Raw genomic sequence first — 19,847 nt, forward strand, 5'->3', positions numbered from 1 at the left:
GTTGTGATCCACACAATCAAAGGCTTTAGCGTAGTCAATGAAGCAGAAATAGAGGTTTTTCTGGAATTCTCTTGCGTTCTGCATGATCCAGCGAACGTTGGCGATTTGATCTCTAGTTCCTCTGCCTCTTCGAAACCCAGCTTGTACTTCCGGTAGTTCTCGGTTTGCATACTGCTGAAGCCTAGCTTGTAGGATTTTGAGCATCACCTTGCTGGCATGTGAAATGAGCGCAATATGCAAATTGGTACATACTTTGAATGTTAGCACAATTCACCATTTAGATACATAAAAAGCTAAAGCATTAATATTTTTAAAAGCAATGATATTCAGTTATCAAAAAAATCTACTATGTCCGATGGTACTGTAACATACGCCTATTCTATTAATGTTTCTGTTTGCGTTGTTAAATGTAGCCCAGGTAAGATGAGGTTAATAGAGGGTTAGGGAGTGAGTGAAAGGTGGGAGGGGCTTGTGTGAAGATTATAAAAGGAATGAGCTGCCAGTTAAAAGAGTAGGCAGGGCCTTGGGGACTGAGGAAGCTGCATGGAGTGAGCGGGGTTGGGGAAGAGGATTTAGAAGGGGTGGAGTAGGTAGGAAGGTTAGGACCAAGCATAATTTGATGAATAACAACATAGAACCCTTCTTGTATTCAGTAAGTTTTTATTTGTTTGTTTCTACAAAATCCCTCGTGTAGGTTTGTCTTATTGCGCTACCATTAGAGAAACCTGTTTTCTTCTTACTGCTCCTGTATTGGGTGGAGGGAACCAGTTAGGCATTTGGGGTGTCTCTTTAACCCAGAGAGTAAAAGAGGCTGAAGCTGCGTGTGCCAGTGAGGACAACTGAGCAGCGGAGGGAGGCGTCCTGAGGGGGTTGTCTTCTCAGTCTCATCAGGTAGAAGCTAGAGAAGGCAGAACCTGGGGCAGGAGCGTCAGTCACCATCAGCTAACTCCTTCCCTTCGGACTTATCCCCTCATCCCAATTCCCCCCGATAATACTGTTGGCACTTAGCAGGCAGTACCCCTTCCCTGCTAAAAGAATCGCTGGAAGTGGTGGGTGGGGAGACACTTCAATGACATGCACCATGCCGTTCACATCCTCGGAGCACGGTGTTCCCTGCCACGTGCTCATGGCCATGGCCACTCCGCAAAGTCTAGCGCATACAACTGCCTCTGCTGGCAGGGATATTTCTCAACTGCATGAATGCAGATTGCGTCCTCTGAGTTTAGAAAAGAAATGAAAACCATAGTCTTCATCAAACCAAACTGATCACAGAGCCTTTAGCCACACTGGGCTTTGAATGGTTTGCCTTCTTCTGAGTATTCTGATGATTAGGAAGACAGAAACCCTGAGTAAAGGTCTTACCACATTCATACCACTTATAATACTACTCATACCCCAGCTCCTTGAGCAGTGAGATTTGAAGGGCTCCAGATTTCACTTTCGAGACTGGTTTTCTTTAGAAGGAGATCACAGGAGGCTTATCAGCCTTGCATAATTGTTGTGCTTATTTACAAATGTACAGATAGAGCATTGTGGAGATTTGCAACATGAAACACCCAAACGTATGTCCCAGAGTTCACTGGTCTTCCATCAGATTTCTCAGGGAATCACTATTATGATATGATCCTTGCAGAGAAACACTTTGCCCCTCTGTGCCCCTTTCCCAAAGAAAACCCCCACAGGCTGCATGCCTTGATCTCTTTTTACTCTGTGGGAATTTGCACATATGATACGGAGGGGGAGAAGGTGCAGGAAGCAAACTGATTCCAAATGGCTCTGTCCTTCCATAAGAGTCCAGGTACTTACAGCAAACTGAATAAAAAAAACCTTAGCCGCTCTTCTCCCACTGCAGTATAGTGCACCACAGGAAACTCCACTGCACAGGGCCCACCAAACCTTGAGTGCAGATTTGGAGGGCATGCAGTTGTCTATAGAATGGAGAGGAAAGCACCATCCACCTGCTTCCATTGGCAGAAGCAGAGTATTCGATTTCACAACTAGCTTCTCCCTATAGCTTCTCCACCATATGAGTTCTATGATGTGTAATAAGACTTGAGCTAGCAGCGAAGCTCTTTCCACACTCCATAAATCTATATGGTTTCTCCCCTGTGTGAGTTCGTTGATGTGAAGTAAGGCCTGACCGAAGACTGAAGCTCTTTCCACACTCCAGACATTTATATGGTTTCTCCCCTGTGTGTTCATAGAATCACAGAATAGTAGGGTTGGAAGGGGCCTACATGGCTATCGAGTCCAACCCCCTGCTCAATGCAGGAATCTCCGTCACACCATCCCTGACAGATGGCTGTCCAGCCTTGTCTTGAATGCCTCCAGTGTGGGAGAGTCCACCACCTCCCTAGGTAATTTGTTCCATTGTTGTATTGCTCTAACAGGAAGTTTTTCCTGATGTTCAGCAGGAATATGGCTTCCTGTAACTTGAGCCCACGATTCTGTGTTGTGCACTCTGGCATGATCGAGAAGAGATCCTGGCCTTCCTCTCTGCGACAACCTTTCAAGTACTTGAAGAGCACTATCATATCTCCCCTCAGTCTTTTCTTCTCAAGGCTAAACATGCCCACTTCTTTCAGTCTCTCCTAGGGCTTTCTTTCCAGTCCCCTGATCATCTTTGTTGCCCTCCTCTGAACCCTCTCCAGCTTGTCTGCATCCTTCTTAAAATGCGGTGCCCAGAACTGGACACAGTACTCCAGATGAGGCCTAACCAGTGCTGAGTAGAGGGGAACTAGTACTTAACGGGATTTGGAAGATAGGCTTCTATTAATACAGCCCAAAAGAGCATTTGCCTTTTTTCAGTCACATCACATTTTTGGCTCATATTCAGCTTGTGATCGACAACAATTCCAAGATCCTTCTTGCTTGTAGTGTTGTTGAACCACGTATCCCCCCTCTTGTAACTGTGCATTTGGTTTCTTCTTCCTAGGTGAAGAACTTGGCATTTATCCCTATCATATTTCGTTCTGTTGTTTTCTGCCCAGCATTCCAGTCTATCCAGATCCCTTTGAATTTTGTTTCTGTCTTCCAAAGTATTAGCTACCCCGACCCATTTTTTGTCATCTGCAAATTTGATCAGCATTTCCTGCACCTCCTCCTCCAAGTCATTAATACAAATGTTGAAGAGCACTGGGCCCAGGACTGAGCCCTGCGGTACCCCACTCGTTACCTTTCCCCAGTTGGAGAAGATCCCATTGAAAGAACTCTTTGAGTCCAATTCTGTAGCCAACTGTGGATCCACTGGATCGTTGTTTCATCTAGCCCACTTTGAGCTAGTCTGCTAATCAGGATATCATGGGGCACTTTGTCAAAAGCTTTGCTGAAGTCGAGGTATATGATGTCTATAGCATTCCCACAGTCCACAAGGGAGGTTACTTGATCAAAAAATGAGATCAGATTCGTCTGGCAGGATTTGTTCTTGACAAATCCATGTTGGCTTCGAGTAATCACTCTATTGTTTTCAAGGTGCTTCCAGATGGATTGCTTTATCATCTGCTCCAGAATTTTCCCAGGGATTGATGTCAGACTGACTGGTCTGTGGTTCCCAGGTTCCTCCATTTTACCCTTTTTGAAGATAGGGACATTAGCCCTCCTCCAGTCATCTGGCACTTCCCCCATCCTCCATGATTTCTCAAAGAGAATAGACAACGGTTCTGAGAGTTCTTCTGCCAGTTCCTTTATTACTCTAGGGTGCAGTTCATCTGGCCCTGGAGTTCTGAACTCATTCAAAGTAATTCAGGGTTCCCTGACCATATGCCTACTGATCTCAAGCTGCAATCCTACCCCTTTAGCCTGTACTTAAATCTGCTTTGCTAAAATCCGGAGTACGTGTTTGACTACACTCGGCTTTTGCTTCCCTTAGAACCAAGAACTCAAGTATCACATGGTCGCTTTCCCCCAGAGTTCCTGCAACTGCTACTTTATCCACTAAGTCATCTCTGTTGGTTAGGATCAAGTCAAGAATAGCCGATGCTCTAGTTCCTTCCTCTAAGATGAATTTCTCCACCACACAAGTCAGGAATTTCCTGGAGGGGCCATGTTTTGCAGAATTTGTCTCCCAACAAATATCGGGGAAATTGAAGTCCCCCATTACTACTACACCATGATTCTTTGAAACATTGGGTATTTGCTTTTCAAAAGTTTCATCCTCGTCTTCTCCTTCATTGGGTGGTTTGTTGATGTGAAGTAAGATGTGATCTCTGACAGAAATTCTTTCCACACTCTATGCATTTATATGGTTTCTCTCCTGTGTGAGTTCTTTGGTGGTTCATAAGATTTCCATTCTGAATGAAGTTCTTTCCACACTTCAAGCATTTATATGGTTTCTCCCCTGTGTGAGTTTGTAGATTTGAAGTAAGTGTTCCACTATCACTGAAGCCCTTTCCACACTCCAGACATTTATGTGGTTTCTCCCCTGTGTGAGTTCTTTGATGTAAAGTAAGATCTGAGCTTTGACTGAAACGCTTTCCACACTCTATGCATTCATATGGATTCTCCCGTGTGAGGTCGTTGGTGCCTAGTAAGTTTTCCACTATCACTGAAGCTCCTTCCACACCCTATGCATTTATATGGTTTCTCCCTTGTATGAGCTCTTAGATGTAAAGTAAGATGTGAGCTTTGGCTGAAGCTCTTTCCACACGCCATGCATTCATATGGTTTCTCCCCTGTGTGTGGTCTTTTATGTTTAGTTAAGTGTTCCACAATAACTGAAGCTGTTTCCACACTCCATGCATTTATATGGTTTCTCCCCTGTATGAGCTCTTAGATGTAAAGTAAGGCTTGACCCACGACTGAAGCTCTTTCCACACTCTATGCATTTCTGTGGTTTCACCCCTGTATGAACTCTTAGATGTAAAGTAAGATATGATCTCTGACAGAAATTCCTTCCACACTATGCATTTATATGGTTTCTCCCCGGTGTGAGTTCTATTATGTTTAGTAAATGTTCCACTATCACTTAAGCTCTTTCCAAACTCCAAGCATTTATGTGGTTTCTCCCCGGTGTGAGTTCGTTGATGCGAAGTAAGGCTTGACCGACAACTGAAGTTCTTTCCACACTCTATGCATTCATATGGTTTCTCTCCTGTGTGAGTTCGTTGGTGCCTAGTAGGTTTTCCATGATCACTGAAGCTCTTTCCACACTCCATCTTTCCCAAACAACTCTTTCCCCTCTTCATGCTGGGTGGTCTGCTACACAGGGTCCACCAAATCTTGAGTGCAGATTTTGAGGGTGTGCAGTTGTCTGTAGAATGGAGAGAAAAGCACCGTCCATCTGCTTCTGTTGGCAGAAGCAGAGTACTGGATTTCACAACTGGATTCTCCCTATGGTTTCTCCACCATATGACTTCTATGATGTGTAATAAGACTTGAGCTAGCAGTGAAGCTCTTTCCACACTCCATACATTAATATGGTTTCTCCCCTGTGTGTGTTTGTTGGTGCTTAGGAAGATTTCCATTAGCACTGAAGCTCTTTCCACCCTCCAGACATTTATATGGTTTCTCCCCTGTGGGAGTTCTTTGATGTAAAGTAAGACGTGATCTCTGACAGAAATTCTTTACACACTCTATGCATTTATGTGTTTGAATCCCTGTTTGAGTTTGTTCATGTGAAGTAAGTGTTCTACTATCACTGAAGCTCTTTACACACTCCATGCATTTATATGGTTTCTCTCCTGTGTGCGTTCTTTGGTGCATAGTAAGATTTCCATTAGCACTGAAGCTCTTTCCCCACTCCAGGCATTGATATGGTTTCTCCCCTGTGTGAGTTCTTTGATGTAAAGTAAGATGTGAGCTTTGACCGAAGCTCTTTCCACACTCCATGCATTTATACGGTTTCTCCCGTGTGTGAGTTCGTTGGTACCTAGTCAGTGTTCCGCTGTCACTGAAGCTCCTTCCACACCCTATGCATTTATATGGTTTCTCCCTTGTATGAGCTCTTAGATGTAAAGTAAGATGTGAGCTTTGGCTGAAGCTCTTTCCACACGCCATGCATTCATATGGTTTCTCCCCTGTGTGTGGTCTTTTATGTTTAGTTAAGTGTTCCATGATAACTGAAGCTGTTTCCACACTCCATGCATTTATATGGTTTCTCCCCTGTATGAGCTCTTAGATGTAAAGTAAGGCTTGACCCACGACTGAAGCTCTTTCCACACTCTATGCATTTCTATGGTTTCACCCCTTTATGAACTCTTAGATGTAAAGTAAGATATGATCTCTGACAGAAATTCTTTCCACACTCTATGCATTTATGTGTTTGAACCCCTGTTTGAGTTTGTTCATGTGAAGTAAGTGTTCTACTATCACTGAAGCTCTTTACACACTCCATTCATTTATATGGTTTCTCTCCTGTGTGCGTTCTTTGGTGCATAGTAAGATTTCCATTAGCACTGAAGCTCTTTCCCCACTCCAGGCATTGATATGGTTTCTCCCCTGTGTGAGTTCTTTGATGTAAAGTAAGATGTGAGCTTTGACCGAAGCTCTTTCCACACTCCATGCATTTATACGGTTTCTCCCGTGTGTGAGTTCGTTGGTACCTAGTCAGTGTTCCGCTGTCACTGAAGCTCTTTCCACACTCTATGCATTTATATGGTTTCTCGCCTGTATGAGCTCTTAGATGTAAAGGCTTGAACGATGACAGAAGCTCTTTCCACACTCCATGCATTTATATGGTTTCTCCCCTGTGTGAGTTCTTTGATGTAAAGTAAGAGATGATCTCTGAGAGAAATTCTTTCCACACTCCATGCATTTATATGGTTTCTCTCTGTTGTGAGTTCTTTGATGTAAAGTAAGATGTGAGCTTTGACCGAAGCTCTTTCCACACTCCAAGCACTTGTATGGTTTCTCCCCGGTGTGAGTTCGTTGATGTAAAGTAAGATATGATCCCTGACAGAAATTCTTTCCACACGCCATGCATTTATATGGTTTCTCCCCTGTGTGAGTTCTTTGATGTAAAGTAAGATATGATCCCTGACAGAAATTCTTTCCACACTCCATGCATTTATATGGTTTCTCCCCTGTGTGAGTTCTTTGATGTAAAGTAAGAGATGATCTCTCAGAGAAATTCTTTCCACACTCCATGCATTTATATGGTTTCTCCTGTGTGAGTTCTTTGATGTAAAGTAAGAGATGATCTCTGAGAGAAATTCTTTCCACACTCCATGCATTTATATGGTTTCTCCCCTGTGTGAGTTCTTTTATGTTTAGTAGGTGTTCCACTATGACTGAAGCTCTTTCCACACTCCAAGCATTTATATGGTTTCTCCCCGGTGTGGGTTCGTTGGTGTCTAGTAAGTTTTCCACAATCACTGAAGTTCTTTCCACATTCCATGCATTTAAATAGTTTCTCCCCGGTGTGAGTTCTTTGGTGCATAGTAAGTCTTCCACCATCACTAAAGCTCTTTCCACACTCCATGCATTTATATGGTTTCTCCCCTGTGTGAATTCTTTCATGTTTAGTAAGTGCTCCACTATGACTGAAGCTCTTTCCACACTCCATGCATTTATATGGTTTCTCCCCTGTGTGAGTTCTTTGATGTAAAGTAAGAGATGATCTGTGAGAGAAATTCTTTCCACACTCTATGCATTTATATGGTTTCTCCCTGGTGTGAGTTCTTTTATGTTTAGCAAGTGTTCCACTATGACGGAAGCTCTTTCCACACTCCATGCATTTATATGGTTTCTCCCCCGTGTGAATTCTTTCATGTTTAGTAAGTGTTCCAGTATGACGGAAGCTCTTTCCACACTCCATGCATTTATATGGTTTCTCCCCTGTGTGAATTCTTTCATGTTTAGTAAGTGCTCCACTATGACTGAAGCTCTTTCCACACTCCATGCATTTATATGGTTTCTCCCCTGTGTGAGTTCTTTGATGTAAAGTAAGAAATGATCTCCGAGAGAAATTCTTTCCACACTCCAAGCATTCATATGGTTTCTCCCCCGTGTGAATTCTTTCATGTTTAGTAAGTGCTCCACTATGACTGAAGCTCTTTCCACACTCCATGCATTTATATGGTTTCTCCCCTGTGTGAATTCTTTCATGTTTAGTAAGTGCTCCACTATGACTGAAGCTCTTTCCACACTCCATGCATTTATATGGTTTCTCCCCTGTGTGAGTTCTTTGATGTAAAATAAGAGATGATCTGTGAGAGAAATTCTTTCCACACTCCAAGCATTCATATGGTTTGTCCCCGGTGTGAGTTTGTTGATGCCTAGTCAGTGTTCCGCTGTCACTGAAGCTCTTTCCACACTCTATGCATTTATACGATTTCTCCCCGGTGTGAGTTCTATAAGGTTTAGTAAGTTCTCCACTGTCACTGAAGCTCTTTCCAAACTCCGAGCTCTTATATGGTTTCTCCCCGGTGTGGGTTCTTTGGTGCATAGTAAGTTTTCCACTATCACTGAAGCTCTTTCCACACTCCAAGCATTTATATGGTTTCTCCCCGGTGTGAGTTCTTTGATGTAAAGTAAGATGTGATTTCTGACAGAAATTCTTTCCACACTCTATGCATTCATATGGTTTCTCTCCTGAGTGAGTTCGTTGGTGCATAGTAAGGTTTCCATTATGACTGAAGGTCTTTCCACACTCCATGCATTCATATGGTTTCTCCCCTGTGTGAGTTCTGTGATGTAAAGTAAGAGATGAACTCTGAGAGAAATTCTTTCCACACTCTATGCATTTATATGGTTTCTCCCCTGTGTGAGTTCTTTGATGTAAAGTAAGGAATGATCTCCGAGAGAAATTCTTTCCACACTCCATGCAGTTATATGGTTTCTCCCCTGTGTGAGTTCTTTTATGTTTAGTAAGTGTTCCACTATGACTGAAGCTCTTTCCACACTCCAAGCATTTATACGGTTTCTCCCCGGTGTGAGTTCGTTGGTGTCTAGTACGTTTTCCACAATCACTGAAGTTCTTTCCACATTCCATGCATTTAAATAGTTTCTCCCCGGTGTGAGTTCTTTGGTGCATAGTAAGTCTTCCACCATCACTAAAGCTCTTTCCACACTCCATGCATTTATATGGTTTCTCCCCTGTGTGAATTCTTTCATGTTTAGTAAGTGCTCCACTATGACTGAAGCTCTTTCCACACTCCATGCATTTATATGGTTTCTCCCCTGTGTGAGTTCTTTGATGTAAAGTAAGAGATGATCTGTGAGAGAAATTCTTTCCACACACTATGCATTTATATGGTTTCTCCCTGGTGTGCGTTCTTTTATGTTTAGTAAGTGTTCCACTATGACGGAAGCTCTTTCCACACTCCATGCATTTATATGGTTTCTCCCCTGTGTGAATTCTTTCATGTTTAGTAAGTGCTCCACTATGACTGAAGCTCTTTCCACCCTCCATGCATTTATATGGTTTCTCCCCTGTGTGAGTTCTTTGATGTAAAGTAAGAAATGATCTCCGAGAGAAATTCTTTCCACACTCCAAGCATTCATATGGTTTGTCCCCGGTGTGAGTTTGTTGATGCCTAGTCAGTGTTCCGCTGTCACTGAAGCTCTTTCCACACTCTATGCATTTATACGGTTTCTCCCCGGTGTGAGTTCTATAAGGTTTAGTAAGTTCTCCACTGTCACTGAAGCTCTTTCCAAACTCCAAGCACTTATATGGTTTCTCCCCGGTGTGGGTTCTTTGGTGCATAGTAAGTTTTCCACTATCACTGAAGCTCTTTCCACACTCCAAGCATTTATATGGTTTCTCCCCGGTGTGAGTTTTTTGATGTAAAGTAAGATGTGATTTCTGACAGAAATTCTTTCCACACTCTATGCATTCATATGGTTTCTCTCCTGAGTGAGTTCGTTGGTGCATAGTAAGGTTTCCACTATGACTGAAGCTCTTTCCACACTCCATGCATTCATATGGTTTCTCCCCTGTGTGAGTTCTGTGATGTAAAGTAAGAGATGATCTCTGAGAGAAATTCTTTCCACACTCTGTGCATTTATATGGTTTCTCCCCTGTGTGAATTCTTTGATGTAAAGTAAGAAATGATCTCCGAGAGAAATTCTTTCCACACTCCAAGCATTCATATGGTTTGTCCCCGGTGTGAGTTCGTTGATGCCTAGTCAGTGTTCCGCTGCCACTGAAGCTCTTTCCACACTCTATGCATTTATACGGTTTCTCCCCGGTGTGAGTTCTATAAAGTTTAGTAAGTTCTCCACTGTCACTGAAGTTCTTTCCAAACTCCATGCATTCATATGGTTTCTCTCCTGCGTGGGCCCTGCAGTGGCTATTCAGTTCAGAATTATGGTTGAATATCTCCCCACACACTGCAGGCTTTTTCCTTTGCTTTGCTTTCTGATCTTCTTGTGACATCTGGAGTTCATCTGTGTCAGAACTCTGAGAAACAGCAGATTTCGTCTTCCTCTTCACTGTCAAGTTCCTCTGGTGATATTTTGGTCCCCTTTGTTCCCCAAACAACTCTTTCCCCTCTTCATGCTGGGTGGTTTCCGTTGACACCAGAGATGGCTCCTGATATTTCTCTTTGTCCTGCCCGTCATCTGCTTTGCGAGAAAAAGAAAGAAAAAGAACGTCTTAGGAGTTCACGGAAGAAATCAAAGATCTCACCAGAAATCAAGCACAATTAGCTGCACTGCTACACGAGAACAAAGAAGAGACACCTGGTCAGGTAGACTGCTACTGACCTCAACCATCGTCCTTCCTGTCTGCTACCTGTGGCTGTTCCACATTAACTTTCTGGGGCGAGAGAACAACTGTGCCTTCGCAGAACCACACCCTGGTCCCCGTACTCTCTCTGGGAGATCTTCTGCCACCATTCCAAGGATTGCACCAGCTTCCTGCGGCTGGTGCATAGAAGGTGGGCAGCCTTGTTACAGGGCTGCCACCAAAGAGGTGGCACCAGAGTGGTTGTCCCTTTGTGGGAGCCAGTTCGAGGTGAATGAGGGGGAGGGCCATCCGGTCTGTTGGCCAGACTGGAGGAGGGAAGGGAGGGCCCGTGCATCTGCCTTCCTGTCTATGTACGAGTTACTAGACCTACAATTATTGCCCGTTGGCAACTGGACTTGGACTTAAGGCTACTGGGACTAATTTGCACAACACTTTGCAGATAAAATCGAAGGTGCCTGTGCTGGGTTCGATGCCGTACTTGTTCCATGTCGGGTGGATATAACTTTGGCTGCTGCGTGTCCAATTACAATGGGTACTTTTCCATTTGTACAGCACGATGATGTGTACAGGATTCCTGGAAAGGTGAGGCCCACCACTCGTGTGGTGGACCCTTGCCCCCTCTGGCTTATAAATGCAGCCGAGCGTTGGGGACCGGCTGAGCGCGCAGGGTCGTGGCGAATGCCTCTCAAAGGCAAGGGGTGATTCTATCGTGGCTAAACGAGGTGGTACTCAAATTAGAGACTGGCCGATGGTGGATACTTTCCAGCCAGTCTACAATATTCCTTCCTTCCTTCCTTCCTTCCTTCCTTCCTTCCTTCCTTCCTTCCCTCCCTATACCGCTCAACAGCCGAAGCTCTCTGGGCGGTTCACAAAAATTCTTGGGCAAGGTGCTGGAGCATGAGGTGGCTTCTCAGCTCCAGGGATTTCTGGATGACATGGATCACCTAGATCCATTTCAGTCTAGCTTCTGGTATGGCTACGGAACAGAGACAACTTTCGTTACCTTGGTGGATGATCTACACCAGGAACTGGACCTTTCTGCAGCTTTCGATAACATCGACCATCGCATCCTTTCACGGCGTCTGTCTGAGATGGGACACAGAGGCGCTAGTCGCTCAGGTCCGTCTTGGAGGTCTGATTTCAGAAGTTGGTGCTGGGGGATTCCAGTTCGAAGCCGTGCCCGCTAGCCTGTGGTGATCCTCAGGATTCGACCTCATCCCCCGTGGTGTTGCACATATACACGAATCCACTGGGAGTTTGGAGTTTGGTGCCACCAGGAACCTGATGACACCCTGCTCTCTCTCTCCTTTCCCTCTAAATCCAGGGAAGCTTTTCTGGTTCTGAAGCAGGTCTAAGGATGGTAATGGAGTGGATGGTGGCAAATACATTCAAGCTTAAACCAGACAAGGTAGTGGTATTGCTGCTCAATCGAAAGGAAATCAGGGAACAGAGATTTGTCCTGTGCTGGATGGCGTTACACTCCCTCTGAAGACTCAGGCTCACAGTTCGGGGTTCTTTGGGGCATAGCCCTGAACCCGGATGCCCAAGTCTCAGCAGTGGCCAGGAGCGCATTTGCACACCGCACACATTCCTAGGGTGTCTGATCTGGCCACGGTCACCATGCCTTATTTACAGCCTGCTTGGACTACTGTAACACGCCGTGCATGGGGCTGCCTTCAAAAACTGCTCAGAAAGTTTCCCTGGTCCAGAATGCTGGAGCCAGACTGCTGATGGGGCTGGTTACAGGAAGCGTGCTGCCCTACCACTGACAGGCAAGGAACGCTTCATTCAAGAAGACCTTCTGTCCGTAAGTCTGTTAAGAGGGGTACTGTTTTTATTCTGTAATGGCCATGCTTGTATTGTATTTGAATGTATTTTTTATTGTTTGAATCCACTTTAATGGTGCCTATAAGCCTACTTCAGTGCCATGTTATGATAGACGGCAAGGTACAAATGAAATCAAATCAGGCTCTGTATTCTGTTGGGGGATATGCCGTGCGGCTGATTAAGCTCAACAACTGAAGAGAAGATGAAAAGTTCTCCAAACCCCCAGTCAATTCCCAGACAGGAAATAGTTCCACTACAAATCTAAGCAGGTACCTGCCAATCGCTCCTCTTCGTCAGAGCCCTGGACAACGTGATATTTTCCTTCTTCCAGCTGGGAGCTGAGGTCTGGTCTGGGAATTTCTTTCAAAGAAAGAGACAGGCTGGTCACTACAAAATCTTCAGGCATTCTGAGTGCTCTTTCTTAATTTTTTCCTTTATACGCACTTCACATTTATTAGTCATGTATTGACCTAGAACATTTCATCAAAAAAAATTAGGTGTACAGTAAAGAGCAGCCATGAGTCAGCTCAAGATGAGAAGCTGCTTGAGAGCATTTCTGTCAACCGCCTGGCTCAGCTTTGCCTTCCAGAGATCGACCAGGGCTTGGACAGCAATGCCTCCACACCATATGAAAAATCCTACAGAGCCCCCAAGAATCCATTAGCCGATGGGGAGGAACATCCCAACTGCAACGACCAAGAAGAGAAATTCATCCCATTCTCATTTATCCAGTAAGGAAAAGGAATCCTTACCCAGAGACGCCACAGTTCCCAACTCCTCCGGCACAGCTTCCTTGCACAGAGCTCTTTGGCCTGGATCCAGGAAATAACTCTTTCCCCATAGTAAAATACTCAGCTACCTCCTTGAAGGACGCTGGCTATGTGAGAAAGAAAAAAAAATCTCTATGAAGAAATATTCTCCTCCATATACACCAGTGCTTTCAGCGAGGAACGGGACTTTCACCCTTTGTACACCTTTGGGTTTTCTGGCTTTAATTATTATAAGCTGCCTCAGGTTTTGAGGGTGTGGTAAACAGACCATATAAATAAAGTAAAGGCGCAATCTTATGCATGTTTAGACAGAAAAAAAACCTACCACTCCCAGCATTCCACAGCCTTTTCTGTCTAAAGATGCATAGGATTGCACCCTGAGTGGCATTTCATTGTCCCACCTTACTTTCCTTCATGATCTATTTTTTTCAAGGTGCGCGATCTGGAAAAGGCCTGATGTTTAAGCTCGAAATATCTTTCCCACCTCCTTCCCCAATTTTATTCAGACTTCTCTCGATTCCTGGGAAGGCTTCCCCTCCCTCCTGCGTCAATCCCATGATCTTGGTCCCATCTCATTCCACTCCTGCAAAGCTTCTCCTGCCCACTACAGGACTTTTCTCTCCACTTTGCATACCAGATCAATGTTGGCATTTGGGTCCTTTTCATCAAGCCAAGTGCGCATCATTAAAAACCGATCTGCATGCATATCAGTCTGATGACAAATCCTTGACAGCTCTGGGTAGGTAGGCTTTATAAGTATTTCTTTAAAAAGGTGATGTGCGTCTGTCTCTCTGTCAGCCCCATAGTGCCAAACGGTGAAACTTAGACACCTGGAACTTTGCATACATACCTGGCGGTGAGCACCGCGGGGTTATTTTTTGAAAAAATGCATTAACTACTTTTAATTAATTTACATGTGTTGGTGTGTTTGAAGCCTTCAGTAACATCTAGGTGGCAGACCTCCTGAACCAGCGCATGGCTTTGCAGTTGATGCAGTTTGAAGCCAGGGTAAATTAATAGGCCATGGGACAGAGTTGTATGGCTGCCCCCCCACCACCTCAGGGAAATAGGGCAGACACACCTCTCCTTCAAAGGATTTACAGGGGTGCACCATGGCAGGGGCCGAGCCTAGCGCTGCCAGGAGGCATGGCTTCGCTCATCCTACCTTTCAACCCGTACCACATATGTACAAATGTTGTTTTAGCAATGCCTTCTTAAGGCACCCTTTTAAAATAGGGGTGGGCACCTTGTGGCCCTCCGGATGTTTTGGCCGACAGCTCCCATGGTCCCGCAGCCTTGGGTGAGTTTTCCTGAAAACGTTGACATTTTCCAATCGTACAGTTATTTGCATACGGAAAAAAAGAGTTTCGATTGCAAATACTTGAGATAGATCTCATTCACCAAGTTTCTTCTACCGTATTTAGTAACCCAAGCTAAAAATAGTACCGCCAGTTAAAGTTTTGTCCCGGTACATCACAAGTAGTTCACCTGAAATATCCGAGGGGGGAAATTAAAGCACACAGGGGGAGCAAAGCTATGGCCGCTGGACAGCGTCCAGGCGGCCACAGCATTTCTCAGCTTGTGGGAACCGAGCTCCGAGCGTGGATCCCAGAAACCGCGCTCCCTGCCACCTCCCCCCCAGCTCACAGGCAGCTCGGTGCTTCCCCGTCGCCGCGCTCGTAAACGGTGCAGAGCGCGCGAAAAGGCGCATCCCCGGGGTGGGAAGGAGACCACGGAAGCATCGTCGCGACACTGCCTGCGCGCCGCGAGGCCTCCCCCGTCCTGCTCGGAAGCCTCTGCGCCCCTCCCCTGGAAACGCCCGCAGCCCGCGTGCTTTCCTCTCCTTTCGCGCTGCGGGCAGCACCACCCCCGCGAGTTCTCTGATGGAAAGCGAGACTTGAGCTCTGGCCGAAGCTGTCCCGCCCTCCCGCATTTCTACGGCCTTTCTCCTGGGCGCCTGCTTGGAGGACGAGCAACTGCTCCAGCACCGCTGACGCTCTTCCCGCACTCCGCGCGGGTCTGTCGCGGCTTCCCGCGCCGCCGCGCTCAGCCAGGAGAAGGGAAGCGACGGGCCGCTGCGGGCCAGGAAAGCCAAAGATGGCTCCCCCAGTCCTGGCGCGCGAGAGCTCCTTCCCGAGCGCCCCCGCCGGAGCTGGGGGACCCCGGAGTGGGGCGCGTCGAAGGGGGTCATGCAAAGGGAAACGTGGCCCTTTGGGCCCCACTGCAGCGGCGGTTCAGAGATCGGACCCCTTCCGATGACTGGGGGGCGTCTCCCGCTCCCCCAGCCCTCCCCCAAAACCATTTCTGCGGCCCCCGTTCCCCTCGCCCTCATCACCCCCTCACCTCTCCGCCTGCCTCTCCCGGATCAGCCTCCTGCGCCTCGGCCCGGGGTCTCCCGAGGCTTCTTTCCCTTCCGGGAGACGAGGGAGGGGCGCTCCCTGTTGCCCCCCAGTGTCCTGCCCCGCCGTTCATTTAACCCTTGGCGCACCGAGGGGCAGGAGGCGTCTCCCTCGGCACAAACCTCTCGGCTGCATTCCTCGGCCCTTAAGAACATTTCCGCTGGGGCCCGGCTGCGGCCAGCGAAGCTGCCAAGAGCCTCCTGCCCTCATGCGCATCCATGGCGCGACCACGCTTGGAATGCTGTGCGCAGTTCTCAGCGCTGCGCCCGAGAAGGGGCGGTCGAGGAGGAGAGTGCAGGACAGGGCGACTAAAGTGACCCAGGGGCTGCAGCAACTCTCCTGTGAGGAAAGATGACCGCATCTGGGCCTGATTAGCTCGGGAAAGAGGCGAGTCAGGGCAGGCAAGGGGGAGGCGTACGAGATTCAGCACGGTGCGGAGAAAGTGGATACGGAGACTTTCCTCCCCCTTTCCAATAGCGCTAGAAGCTAGCGGGGTCATCCCGTGAAGCTGATCGGTGGGAGACTCAGGACAATAAAGGGAGGACTTCTTCACACGGCGCATAGTTAAACTGCGGAGCCTATGTGCCCAGTTGCCGGGGAACATGGGCAGCGGGGGGAGGGGTTGCTGTGGCACTCGTGTCCTGCATGTCGGTTCCCATTGGCAGCTGGTTGGCCGCTGTGTGAACAGAACGCTGTACTCGATGGACCCTTGTCTGATCCAGCAGGGCTCTTACGTTCTTAGTTGCTGGGGCAGCGGACACACGACATCTGAGGTCCTTTCCAAACCTCTGCGTGAGGGAATCCTGCATTTCGCTGCGCAGCTGCCAGAACGTCTGTACTCCGGGGGACTCATCCTGCACAAGGGAAATTTCCATTGAACAACAGCTATTTTTCCCCCTTCCCCCTCACCCTTTTGCTTTGTTTTGCTTTGTCTCCCAGCAATCTTAATTCCAACCTGTGATTCATCCAACCCGGCGTTTCTCATGATGTACTCTGCATATAAATTAAATAAGCAGGGTGACAATATGCAGCCTTGTCGTACTCCTTTCCCAATTTTGAACCACTCAGTTGTTCCATGTCTGGTTCTTACTGTTGCTTTTTGACACTCGTACAGGTTTCTCAGAAGACAGGTAAGGTGGTCTGGTACTCCCATCACTTTCAGAATTTGCCAGAGTTTGTTGTGATCCACACAATCAAAGGCTTTAGCGTAGTCAATGAAGCAGAAATAGACGTTTTTCTGGAATTCTCTTGCTTTCTCCATGATGCAGCGAATGTTGGCGATTTGATCTCTAGTTCCTCTGCCTCTTCGAAACCCAGCTTGTACTTCTGGTAGTTCTCGGTTTGCATACTGCTGAAGCCTAGCTTGTAGGATTTTGAGCATCACCTTGCTGGCATGTGAAATGAGCGAAATGGTGCGGTAGTTTGAACACTCTTTGGCGTTGCCCTTCTTTGGAATTGGAATGTAAACTGACCTTTTCCAGTCTTGCGGCCATTGTTGAGTGTTCCAAATTTGTTGGCAAATTGAATGCAGCACTTTAACAGCATCATCTTTTAGGATTTTAAATAGCTCAGCTGGAATATTGTCATCCCTGCTAAGCTTTGTTGTTAGTAATGCTTCCTAAGGCCCACTTGACTTCACTCTCTAGGATGTCTGGCTCAAGTTCAGTGACCGCACTATCATGGCTATCAGGGACATTAAGATCTTTCCTGTATAGTTCTTCTGTGTATTCTTTCCACCTCTTCTTAATCTCATCTGCTTCTGTTAGGTCCCTGCCTTCATTGTCCTTTATCATGCCCGTCTTTGCACAAAACGTTCCCTTGAGATCTCCAATTTTCTTGAAGAGATCTCTAGTCTTTCCCATTCTATTGTTTTCCTTGATTTCTTTGCATTGTTCATTTAAGAAGGCCTTCTTGTCTCTCCTTGCTATTCTCTGGAACTCTGCATTCAGTTGGATATATCTTCCCCTTTCTCCCTTGCTTTTCACTTCCCTTCTTTCCTCAGCTACTTGTAAAGCCTCATCAGACAGCCACTTGGCTTTCTTGCATTTCTTTTTCTTTGGGATGGATTGAGTTGCTGCCTCCTGAACAATGTTATGGACCTCCATCCATAGTTCTTCAGGCACGCTGTCTATCAGGTCTAATCCCTGAAATCTATTCCTCACCTCCACTGTATATACATAAGGGATATGATTTAGATCATACCTAAACGGTTTAGTGGTTTTCCCTACGTTCTTCAATTTAAGCTGAAATTTTGCAACTAGAAGCTCATGATCTGAGCCACAGTCAGCTCCAGGTCTTGTTTTTACTGACTGTATAGAGCTTCTCCATCTTTGGCTGCAAAGGACATAATCAATCTGATTTCGATATTGACCATTTGGTGATGTCCATGTGTAGAGTCACCTCTTGTGCTGTTGGAAAAGAGTGTTTGCTATGATCAGCGTGTTCTCTTGGCAAAACTCTATTAGCCTTTGTCCTGCTTCATTTTGTACACCAAGGCCATGCCTGCCTGTTATCCCGGTGATTTCTTGACGTCCTACTTTAGCATTCCAATCCCCTATGATGAAGAGGACATCTTTTTTTGGTGTTAGTTCTAGAAGGTGTTGTAGGTCTTCATAGAACCGATCAGCCTCAGCTTCTTCGGCCTCAGTGGTTGGGGCATAGACTTGAATTACTGTGATGTTGAATGGTTTGCCTTGGATTCGTACTGAGATCATTCTATCATTTTTAAGATTGTACCCCAGTACTGCTTTTCCCACCCTTTTGTTGACTATGAGTGCTACTCCATTTTTTCTAAGGGATTCTTGCCCACAGTAGTAGATATGATGGTCACCTGAATTAAATTCGCCCATGCCTGTCCATTTGAGTTCGCTGATTCCCAAGATGTCGATGTTCAATCTTGCCATCTCCTGTTTGACCACCTCCAGCTTACCTTGATTCATTGAGCTGACATTCCAGGTTCCTAAACAATATTGTTCTTGCCCTCATACACATCTATGGCGCGACCACACTTGGAATGCTGTGCGCAGTTCTCATCCCTGCGCCCAAGAAAGGGCGGTCGACAAGGAAAGAGTGCAGGAAAGGGTGACTAAAGTGACCCAGGGGCTGCAGCAACTCTCCTGTGAGGAAAGATGACTGCATCTGGGCCTGATTAGCTCGGGAAAGAGGCGAGTCAGGGCAGGCAAGGGGGAGGCGTACAAAATTCAGCACGGCGTGGAGAAAGTGGATACGGAGACTTTCCTCCCCCTTTCCAATAGCGCTAGAACCTAGTGGGGTCATCCTGTGAAGCTGATCAGTGGGAGATTCAGGACAATAAAGGGAGGACTTCTTCACACGGCGCATAGTTAAACTACGGAATTCACTACTGCAACACGTAGTGACGGCCACCAATATGGATGCCTGTAAAAGGGGGTTAGACAAACTCATGGTGGAGGAAGAAGGCTATCAATGGCTACTAGTCCTGATGGCTATAGCCTACCTCCTATATCAAAGGCAGTGAGCCTATGTGCCCAGTTGCCGGGGAATATGGGCAGCGGGGGGAGGGGTTGCTGTTGCACTCATGTCCTGCATGTCGGTTCCTGTTGGCAGCTGGTTGGCCGCTGTGTGAACAGTCTTGAGGTTACTAATGCCTGTACCACCGTGGTCAAGCTATCCCTGTCCCGGAGGGGCCGTAGCTGGCGAACCGGCCAGAGCTGGTAAAAGGCACTCCAAGCAGCTGCGACCACTTGTGCCTCCATCAACAATCTAGGAGCACCCCCAGACTATGGAACTGATCTTTCAGAGGGAGTGCAACCCCATCCAGAACAGGCAATGAGCCTATCTCCCGGACCCGGGAACCACTCACCCACAGGGCTTCCGTCTTGCCAGGATGCAGCTTCAGTTGAATGGCCCTCATCCAGCCCATTGCTGAGTCTAGGCACTGATTCAGGACTTGCACAACCTCTCCTGATTCAGATGTCACAGGGAGATAGAGCTGCATGTCATCAGCATACTGATGGCATTTAGCTCCAAATCCCCTAAGGACCGCTCCCAGCAGCTTCATATATATGTTAAACAACACTGGGGACAAGATGGTACGCTGCGGCACCCCATAGCTCGATTGCCAAAGGCCTGAGGAGTAGTCACCCAATGTTACTCTCTGAAATCGGCCCCGCAGGTTGGACCGGAACCTCCAATACCCATCCCACAGAGTCGATCCAGGAGGATACCGTGGTTGATGGTATCAAA

The 19,847-nt window shown here is 46.7% G+C and overlaps 2 protein-coding genes and 1 long non-coding RNA gene across 3 annotated transcripts in view; 1 reads left to right on the forward strand and 2 right to left on the reverse strand.

Annotated features, from left to right (window-relative positions):
• Positions 1-19,847, reverse strand: part of LOC146355606 (uncharacterized) — a 151,874-nt gene that overhangs the window by 44,143 nt on the left and 87,884 nt on the right. Inside the window, 8 exon segments of the mRNA XM_084830636.1 lie at positions 2,027-2,198; positions 4,177-4,497; positions 4,499-4,704; positions 4,706-4,916; positions 4,981-5,147; positions 5,650-6,056; positions 6,642-7,099; positions 7,101-10,138. Of these exon segments, the coding sequence (XP_084686762.1) occupies positions 2,027-2,198; positions 4,177-4,497; positions 4,499-4,704; positions 4,706-4,916; positions 4,981-5,147; positions 5,650-6,056; positions 6,642-7,099; positions 7,101-10,138 (4,980 nt within the window).
• Positions 489-19,847, forward strand: part of LOC146355608 (uncharacterized) — a 29,731-nt gene continuing 10,372 nt past the window's right edge. The window contains exon 1 of the long non-coding RNA XR_014787249.1: positions 489-652. This is a non-coding gene — a long non-coding RNA (uncharacterized LOC146355608). The remainder of the gene's footprint in view (positions 653-19,847) is intronic.
• Positions 12,515-16,010, reverse strand: LOC146355609 (uncharacterized). Its single transcript, XM_084831141.1, has 3 exons — positions 15,568-16,010; positions 13,207-13,331; positions 12,515-12,814 (listed from the first exon to the last, which is right to left on the reverse strand). The coding sequence occupies exons 1-3, from the start codon at positions 15,694-15,696 to the stop codon at positions 12,748-12,750; spliced, it is 321 nt and encodes a 106-aa protein (XP_084687267.1). The 5' UTR covers positions 15,697-16,010; the 3' UTR covers positions 12,515-12,747.

The sequence above is a fragment of the Heloderma suspectum genome, chromosome 2 (assembly GCF_057233095.1).
Source record: "Heloderma suspectum isolate Gila_16-S chromosome 2, 16-S_ref, whole genome shotgun sequence".
In the NCBI taxonomy this organism is placed as follows: domain Eukaryota; kingdom Metazoa; phylum Chordata; class Lepidosauria; order Squamata; family Helodermatidae; genus Heloderma; species Heloderma suspectum.

Excerpts from the sequence above, each read along its gene's own strand:
- LOC146355609 (XM_084831141.1), bottom strand. The coding sequence starts at position 15,696 with ATGAACGGCGGGGCAGGACACTGGGGGGCAACAGGGAGCGCCCCTCCC. Across the intron at positions 13,332-15,567 it reads CGGGAGAGGCAGGCGGAGAG|CCAGCGTCCTTCAAGGAGGT; the intron begins GTGAGGGGGTGA and ends TTTCTCACATAG. Across the intron at positions 12,815-13,206 it reads GGGAACTGTGGCGTCTCTGG|AAATTCCCAGACCAGACCTC; the intron begins GTAAGGATTCCT and ends TTTCTTTGAAAG.